General features: G+C 32.8%; 2 protein-coding genes across 2 annotated transcripts; both read right to left on the bottom strand.

Annotated features, from left to right (window-relative positions):
* Positions 1 to 3,377: 3,377 nt before the first annotated feature.
* Positions 3,378 to 4,143, bottom strand: LOC114389275 (germin-like protein 1). Its single transcript, XM_028349911.1, has one exon. The coding sequence runs from the start codon at positions 4,130 to 4,132 to the stop codon at positions 3,488 to 3,490; it is 645 nt and encodes a 214-aa protein (XP_028205712.1). The 5' UTR covers positions 4,133 to 4,143; the 3' UTR covers positions 3,378 to 3,487.
* Positions 4,144 to 7,674: 3,531 nt separating this feature from the next.
* On the bottom strand, positions 7,675 to 8,577 carry LOC114389190 (auxin-binding protein ABP19a-like). The gene has a single exon (XM_028349809.1). The coding sequence runs from the start codon at positions 8,498 to 8,500 to the stop codon at positions 7,868 to 7,870; it is 633 nt and encodes a 210-aa protein (XP_028205610.1). The 5' UTR covers positions 8,501 to 8,577; the 3' UTR covers positions 7,675 to 7,867.
* Positions 8,578 to 9,725: the final 1,148 nt, after the last annotated feature.

Genomic DNA, 9,725 nt, shown 5'->3' with positions numbered 1-9,725 from the left:
GAAAGTATGAGTTTACCTAATAAGAAGGAAGAGTGATGTCTTTGAAGTCTTTGAGAAGTTCAAAAATATGGCAGAAAAGCAAAGTGGCTCATTGATCAAGATATTAAGAATAGATGGTGGAGGTGAATATGTTTCTACAGAATTTCAAGAATTTTGTGATCAAAAAGGCATAATTCATGAAGTGACTCCTCCCTACACACCTCAACATAATGGAGCTGCAAAAAGAAAAAACAGAACCATAATGAATATGGTAAGGAGCATGTTGAAAGGCAAGAGTCTGCCCAAGTACTTGTGGGGAGAGGCAGTGTCTACAGCTGTCTTCATCTTGAATAGGAGCCCTTCAAAGAGATTGGAAGGAATAACACCTTAAGAAGCTTGGAGTGGTGCTAAACCAAATGTGAGCCATTTCAGAATCTTTGGATCACTTTGTTTTAGGCATATCCCAGATCAGTTAAGAAGGAAGCTAGATGATAAAGGTGAACAAATGATCTTACTCGGATATCACTCAACTGGAGGCTATAAGCTGTTTGATCCGAAGAGTAAGCAGATAATAATTAGTAGGGATGTGGTATTTGATGAATCTAGAAGCTGGAACTGGGAGCAGAATACTGAAATGAAGGGACCTTCAATAATGATAAGGTCAGAAGAGGAAGAAACAATTGAAGGGAATGGTAATACCACTTAAAGAGAAGTGAGACCCCAGAGAAATGCACCCAAACCAGCTAGATTTCAAGGTTTTGAGATGTTGTTTGATGCTGATGTAAGTGCAGATGGGAATCTTGTACATTTTGCTCTGTTTTCTGAAGCAGAACCAATAAACTTTGAAGATGCTATGACTGATCAGAGGTGGGTTGAAGCTATGACAGAAGAGCTTAAATCTATTGAGAAAAATCAAGTGTGGGAGTTGGTATCTCAACCAAAATCAAAGAAGCCCATTGATGTGAAGTGGATCTATAAGATTAAGACAAATCCAGAAGGCAAGGTGGTCAAGTATAAAGCTAGACTTGTGGCTAGAGGATTTTTGCAGAAAGTTGGGATTGACTATAGAGAGGTGTTTGCACCAGTTGCTAGAATTGAGACTATTAGAACAGTAGTGGCAATTGTTAGCCTAAAGAATTGGACAATGCACCAACTAGATGTGAAGTGTGCTTTCTTAAATGGTCCTCTTGATGAGGAGGTCTATGTGACTCAGCCACCTGGATTCTCTATAGCTGGCCAAGAGTCAAAGGTTCTCAGGTTGAGAAAAACTCTTTATGGACTTAAGCAAGCCCCAAGAGCTTGGAACAAGAAAATTGACAGTTTTATGATGAAAATTGGCTTTGATAAGTGTAGCTGTGAGTTTGGAGTCTATGTAAGATCCAAGTCAGTAGGTAATATCATTATTATATGCCTATATGTGGATGATTTGTTGATCACTGGTGGTAATGAAAGTGAGATAGCAGAACTGAAAAGGGAATTGATGAGTGAGTTTGAAATGACTGATATGGGGGTTCTATCCTATTTCCTTGGACTTGAATTCAAGAAGACTGAGAGAGGTATTTTGATGCACCAGAGCAAGTATGCAACAGAAATATTGAAGAGATTCAACATGGTTGAATGTAATTCAGCAGCAACACCAACAGAGGCAGATCTTGTACTTGAAAAGGAGGGCAAGGAAGACAAAGTCGATGCAACTGAGTTCAAACAGATTGTTAGTTCTCTCAAGTACTTGTGTCATTCAAGACCTGATTTGGAATTTGCTGTTGGACTGGTAAGTAGATATACGAAAGGACCCAGAATTCCTCATCTCCTAGCTGCCAAGAGGATTCTAAGGTTCATAAAAGGGACCATCAATGCTGGAATTTTATTTCCAAATAAAGACAATAGCAACTCAGAGGAATTGATGAGATATACTGATGCAGATTGGGGAGGAGACAGAGATGACAGAAAGAGTACTACAGGTTACATATTCATGTATGGTGCAGCACCAATATCGTGGTGTTCTAAGAAGCAATCCATAGTGGCTCTATCAACATGTGAAGCTGAGTATGTTGCAGCTGCAATGAGTGCTTGTCAAGCTGTCTGGTTGGACACATTACTACAGGAATTAAAAATCAAGGAGAGTGATGGAGTGAAGCTTTTTGTGGATAATAAGTCAGCTATAAGCCTGTCAAAGAATCCAACCTCTCATGGTAGAAGCAAACACATAGAAACAAGGTTTCACTATCTTAGGGATCAAATGAACAAAGAGAAATTGAAAGTGGAGTACTGCTGCACATTTGATCAACTTGCTGATATTTTAACCAAACCCCTCAAAGGGGAGAGGTTTAAAATGTTAAGGGACAGAATTGGCTTGATGGACTTAGGAGATCAGAATTAAGGGAGGATGTGAGAGTTTAATTCTGTTTTGACTTTGTATATAAGAGAGAGTAACAGAATTTTAAAATTCTGTTATAAGTGCTAGCCTAAGAGTGAAGGGTTGTTACTTTGTTTTGCTTGTATAAAAGGGCAATCATACATCTTAATAAAGTGTTGTTTTCATTCTATCATTTTCAGTCTCTAGTGCTATTCCTAGTGTGTGTGCAATTCTGTGCTTAGAAAACAGTGAGTGATACACGAGTGAATGTGTGAGGGAGTGAATTGCATCTCTTGCAATTAAGTGAGGAACAGTGTGTATTCCAACAATAGGGACAACTCAGTTATCTATATCTCATGGAGTCTGCCACCACCAAATTTCTTGAAGCTGAACACTGATGGTTCTCCTCTTGGGAATCTGGGCAAAGTAGGCGTCGGAGGAGTAATTAGGAAGAACACAACTGGTGAATGAGTAACACGTTTCTATTGATCATGTGGGGTTATTACATCCCTTCATACAGAACTATTTGCGTTGGTTCTTGGCATTCCCTGGGTGCGCATCATATTATATGTGAAATGGATTCAAAAGTCCCTTTGGAGCTTATCAATCTTGGAGTACATTCATGTCATCCATATACGCAACTCTCATTACAAAGATTCATTCCTTTAAGCAACAACAATGAAATATTCAATTCTCTCACACTTTTAGTGAAGGAAAAAGATAGCCGACTAGTTAGCAAAGTAAGGTGGCCAATCATCGCCCAGTTTTCAGACTTGAGTTGTGACCAATGTCCGCTGCCATTAGTTTTCTTCTGCCTACTTCTTTTTTATTCTTTCCATTGATAAAAAAAATGCAAGTAAAATAAATCAACCAAAACTAAATTAAAATAAAGTGTGCTTTTATTATGAAAAATTCGAATGCTTGTCGATCTTTCTTTCTTCACCTATCCGGGGTTATTTCCTTGTAGTTATTTCGTTCGCAGTCAGGGAGCCAACAAGTATATTAAGATTTGAGATTGGACAAAAAATGAAAAAGGGAAACATACAAGTAAATAACTTTATTGATGATGATTATTGGAGCAAACACATCTTATAAAAAAGAAAAACCATTGGAGCCAGCACATAATTAATTATAAGCTAGCAATTAATCATACTAGTTGCTGCCACCAAAACGAGCCTTAAGATTCTTGACTTGGGCAACATCAAGAAATGTAGCTTGTGCAAGTATGTCAGAAGGTATATTGTTGGCAAATATATTGTTGAATGAATGGATAGTAGGGTTTGAGCTACTGAAAGTGGCAAAACCAGTGGCTTTCTCATTACCAGAATTTGCTACAAAATGCAAATGTCCTGGTGGAATAACCATAAGATCTCCGGGTTTCAGCGTCTTCAGATAAGCAATCGAATTCATACCGGTGACGAATCCAGCAGTGATTTCACCTTCCACCAAGATGATTAGTTCAGTGGCATCAGGATGAGAATGCATTGGAAAAAACCCATCTTTTTCGAAAGCTACATGCGCTACAGAGATGTCAAGACCATTGAGGGCAGGGAATTCATTAACAAATGCAGTGCTAATTCCAGCTTTGATAGTAGGGAACTGTGAGGTGTTTGCAGGTTGAAGATTGAACACAAAGTTATCATCTGTAAGTGTTGTAGGTGGCAAGCAAGGATAGCCAGAAAGGCTATCTGGACCTTTAAGGTCTGCCACACAGAAATCATTCACATTGGAAGCATAGGAAGTGGATGAAAGAAGAGCGGAAAAGAAAAGAATGAGAACTTTATTCTTCATCATCATCTTGGATCAAGGTATTTAGAACATACGAGGGAATGTGGGATTAGGTAGATTTTATAGGGCTATTGTTACAAATTAAAGATTTGCAAATGCAAGTCCTTTAAGGTAAGAGTTATATTGTATTGAAGGTTGATTGACAAAATCTTGATACTTTTAGAAATTAATTATCAAAATGAATATTATCAAATTAATTTTTTGGATTGTGCACTCGAATTTTATTACCTTTAAGAAAAGAGTAATTTTATAAAAAAAATGATTGATCAAATTAATTAGGACACTTTTAGAAACTAGTAATCAAGATAAATATCATCAAATTAGGGTTGTTTTTAGAACGTTGACTCAAGTTTTTTTTGACAATTTAATCAGTCATTTATAATATTTATTATTTTCTCTCGATATACACTTTAATTTTTTTCCTTCTCAATAGATATAATAATTAATTTTAGAAATAATTTAATTGATTCAAATGGTAAATACTGAATAATATAACTTAAATAGGAAAAATATACAATTATAGAAAAATCAGTATAATAAAATCAATATTTACTATATAAATTCGAAAATAATATATTCAGAAGATAATTGTTCATATACTAATTAGAAATAATATATAAAATATAATAATTGAAAATCAGTATATATATATAACTACACTAACATATATAAATTTAAAATATATATTTTATAAATTAATTTTTTAAACAATGACAAAATAATTACATTCTAATTTCTATTTTTATATATTGTTATAAAATATAATATTTAATAATATGGAATCATCATACTTCTCTCTCTCTCTATATATATATATCAAGCTTTTCATAACAGACTTTTAATTTGATTTAATGATTTACATGATATGAAATTACAATTTTGTTAATAAAATTAAAATAAGATTTAGAGATAGAATACTATCATCTCTAATGTATTTGAATTTCAAAATTCATAAACAAAGACGTGAGACAGATCAATTAACATTTATTAGACATAGGACATTTCGTCTCAATAACCCGTCTCTAATACTGTAAAGATCAACCGAACAAACCATCAAACATAAGTAGAGATATTTCCTTGCATGTTTATATAATTTTATTTTCCAAAACATAAGTAGAGATATTTTAGTTAATACTCATCAAATATGTTTTAAATGTTTTTTTTCTCTCAAAAATTAAACCAAATTATAAAATTTTATAAAAAATATATCCCTACATCCCTCTTCCACCATTTTCTTTCAACCAAACACTATATATGTTAGAGTAAATTAATTAGAAAGAGAAAAAAAAACAAAAAGAAAAAAAGTAATAAATATGATATATAATGTGACTGATAAGTTGACCCGGTCAACGGTAAAAACAACTCAAATTTATTAATATATTTTAAAATAATCTCATTTTGGTAATTAGTTTATAATAGTACCCCTACTTTGGTCAACCAGCCTTTAATACAATTACTTACCTTTAAATTTATATTCTCTTCCGGGTAAGCATTTCTCTAATGGATAAAAATATTCAAACTTCCCTTCTCATCTTTCTCTCTCTTTTTTTTCCTACTTTGAAAGTAATAAATGTAATACACATTAAATAAACACATTCTATTTGGATAATTAAAAAAAGGACATATCTAAAATATACTATGCCAACCTTCATGGTAACGTATAAAAGGTGTTTGGATAAGATTATTTTTCCAAAATCAAATTCAGTCACTTTCACGCACACGACGCTAGCGCTTTCTCTCCCTCTTAGTACACTAGTTCTCTTCGTAGCTCTCTCTCCCTCTCAGTCACTCTCATGCACCACACATAACGTTTGCTCACAAGTAAGTTTCCCTTGCGATTTCGATCCACACTCTCGCTGTGCCACAGTGTATTCATTTTTTTTCGTTAATTTGTGATTTATTTTTTATTTAAATGTTTGATTTCATTGATTTTGTATTGTGGATATTCATTGTTTGATTTCATTAATTTGTATTGTGAGCATTTTTGCAAATTTGGTGCTTGTGTTTATTCTTCTAGAATTTTAGTTTCTTCACTTTGTGTTTATTCTTCACCGTATTTAATTCATTGGAGGCTGAATGGCATTTGTTATTTGTTCCCTCTGATAAATTTCTCTAAAAAGATATCTAAAAAAGATCCAAGCCCATAAAACCTTGAAGTTTTAGAGAATAATAAAGAATGAGAGAGTTTATATGACTTTTAGAAGTTTGTGAAAAGGAACAGAGGAAGCTTGTGATTGTTCCTTAAGCTTCTATAATGATTGAAGATTGAAAAATTAGCAACTGTAATTCAAGTAATTGTACAGTTTTATGTCATCAGAAAATATAAAGGGGTTGTACCATTGCATTATCAGTAAGTCTCAAATTGTATTTAAGTCAAGTAACATGCAGATCAAGGAATTAAACAGTGTGCGGTAGAGCTAAAACGTGCCTAAAACAAGCTACTTTTACGCTGTGAAAGAATAAAAATGCATTTGCTCTTAAAAATGCAAATACATGATCTGGAATTCTGCATTAACTCCCAGATAAAGACCTCTATGGTGTCAATCAACCAAATGCCTGTGCCAGCAAAATAATTAACTTTAAGTTCTAGAATAAAGGAGAAAGAAACAAAGATACAGCACAAATCACAATAGGAGTTTTTAATAGTACAAGAGAAATCTCAGTAATTAGAACTGCATTAGTAAGTGATCACATGAATGCTTCAGGCTCAAACCAGTTCAAGCCGAAAAGGGCAAATATAATCGATATATGACCATAAATATCATCAAATAATTGGGGTGTTGGGATCAATTAAATGAGTATTTTCAGATACTAAAGAGTTTGTTTATCTAATTGTCTTTATTATTTAATAAAATACATTGAAGTGATCATGATATGACAAATCACACACATGTGCTGAAGTGTTGACAAATGAATACTTTGATTGTTCTTTCACAGCAAAAAAAAAAACCCAGTACTAGAAGAAAAAGACACAATTTTTTCTTTACAAAAATGTTGTCTTTCTCTCTCCAACTACCGCTAACATTTTCTCGTCTCTCCGTCCAAGCCTTTTTTTTTTATATAGAAGTTCCCCGTCCAAGTTGCCACATTTTAATGCACCTTCTACATGTACGACTCTGAACTGTGCGGGTTGAATCGAAGACCTACTTGCGGAGGTTGTCATCGTCGATGACAAGAATGGCAACTGAACATTCTTGTAGGGAGAACAAAGAGTTTTGCAGTTAACTGAATATTTATTTTATTTGTTATTCTATTTTATTCTTCTAAGGTGTTTATTGAGTAGTTTATCAACATACCTAATTATTTGTAATTAAGAAAATCATCCAGATATCATATTGTGGATTAGAATAGACCGACTCTTAAAAAAAATTCTCCATTTTAATTTTTTTATCTTTATCTTGTGTAGTACACTCGTCAAAAACTTTTCGGCATAAAGAAAATCAACTTGGTCTCGTTCCAAACACAAGTTTAAGTCTACATAAACATTTTTGTTGTTGTTGTCATAAAGGCAGCTAAAAGCCAGAACAACTAATCGAGATTACAAAGTTCATGAAGCATCACCTGAAAGCTGAACATGCACAAAATCAAGGGAGAACTCAAAATCTAGTATATAAGTGATGAAGGGATCGAAAGAGTATATATAATCTTATCAGACACAAAAGAATATAATCAGTGTTTATTGTTTATGATCATTGGAACAAACACATTAACTAACTAATTAATCAATAAGCAAGCAATAATATCCTAGTTTCTGCCACCGAAACGAGCCTTAAGCTTCTTCACTTGGGCAACATCAAGGAAGGTAGTTTGGGCAAGTACATTAGAGGGTACATTGTTGGCAAATATATTATTAAAAGAATGGACAGTAGGGTTTGAGCTACTAAAAGCAGCAAAAACAGTGGCTCTTCTTTGATCATAATTTGCTAGAAAATGCAATTGTCCTGGTGGGATAACCATAAGATCTCCCGGTTTCAGTGTCTTGGTCACATAAGCTTTGGTAGCTGCCATGAATCCAGCAGTGATTTGACCTTCCACCACGATTATTAGTTCAGTGGCATGAGGATGTGAATGCAATGGAATAAATCCATCTTTATCGATAACTACACGTACTGCAGAGATGTCAAGACCATTGAGAGCAGGAAAGTCTTTAAGAAATGCAGTGCTGATTCCAGTTTTGATAGGGTTAGATGTGTTTGCAGGTTGAAAAGTGAAGACAAAGTCATTTGCTGTTACTGTATCAGCGGGCTTGCAGTTAGAGCCAGAAGGGCTATTTGTACCCTTGAGGTCTGCTACGCAGAAATCATTGACGTTAGAAGCATTAGAAGTGGATGAAATTAGAAGAGCAGAAAAGAAAAGGATGAGAAACATATTCTTCATTTGGATGAATAGTGGATTTAGAACATATGTGGGAATATGGGTTATTGGCTACATTTTTATAGGGCTCTGATCTTACTAGCCGCAAACAAAAGTTTTGCAAAAGTTAATATATATATATATATATATATATATATATATATATATATATATATATATTTGTTTGTTTTTTTTTCTCTTTCTAATTAATTCACTCTAACATATATAGTGTTTGGTTAAAAGAAAATGGTGGAAGAGGGATGTAGGGATATATTTTTATAAAATTTTATAATTTGGTTTAATTTTTGGGAGAAAAAAATAAAAACATTTAAAACATATTTGATGAGTATTAACTAAAATATCTCTACTTATGTTTTGGAAAATAAAATTATATAAACATGCAAGGAAATTAATTTTCAAAATTCCTTCTCTAGTTATGAACCAAACAAGAAAATGATTATTTTCTATCATTCTATTAAAATCTCTCTTCTTCTCTAAACCAAACAAAATGTGTAATCACCTCTCTTTTCTTCTCCCTCTTTCATTAAAATTATTTTCCTCCCACCTTTAAACCAAATATAGAACCTAAAATATGGCAGACAATACAACATTATTAATTAATAGTGAAATTTCTATCCAATACCAAGAAGGTTGGCATAGTATGTATATTTTAGATTAGGAGCTGGATTGAGTTAAGCTTTATTTCCTTTTCAACCTAATCTAATTAAATTTAATTGGATTGGGTTAGATTGAGCTTACCTTTTTTTTTACAACTCAATCTAATCTAATCTAACTTTTATATATAAGATTGGATTGGGTTGGTTATAGAATTGGACCGTTAAAAAATTAACACATCTTTAAGTTTTGAAAAAAAAATCCTCAAACTTAAAAATTAGTAAGGGACATTTTTTTAAAATCAATATTATACATATACTCACAATAAAATATAATCCCATAAAATAAAATCCTCAAACTTAAAAATTGTATTATCGGATAAACAAAAAAAGATAAGTCATAAACCTTTAAGCAATTTAAAGGTGTGCTTGGTTTGCATTTTCATTTTCTGTTTTCATTTTCTGAAAACTGTTTTCATTTTCAAAAGATTAGAATTCTGAAAATATGTTTGGTTTGACTTCTTATTTTCTGTTTTCATGAAATAAAAATACTGAAAATTTATGATATATTGACTTTTTGTCTTTTTGTATTTTTAGATTTGTTTAAAAATACATTCATTGTCATCACAATTTTA

This window comes from Glycine soja, chromosome 16 (assembly GCF_004193775.1).
Source record: "Glycine soja cultivar W05 chromosome 16, ASM419377v2, whole genome shotgun sequence".
Classification (NCBI taxonomy): domain Eukaryota; kingdom Viridiplantae; phylum Streptophyta; class Magnoliopsida; order Fabales; family Fabaceae; genus Glycine; species Glycine soja.
The sequence above is the reverse complement of the archived record's forward strand: the minus strand, read 5'-3'. Positions and strand labels throughout refer to the sequence as shown.

Coding starts and splice junctions, on each gene's coding strand:
- LOC114389275 (XM_028349911.1), bottom strand. CDS start 4,132: ATGATGATGAAGAATAAAGTTCTCATTCTTTTCTTTTCCGCTCTTCTT.
- LOC114389190 (XM_028349809.1), bottom strand. CDS start 8,500: ATGAAGAATATGTTTCTCATCCTTTTCTTTTCTGCTCTTCTAATTTCA.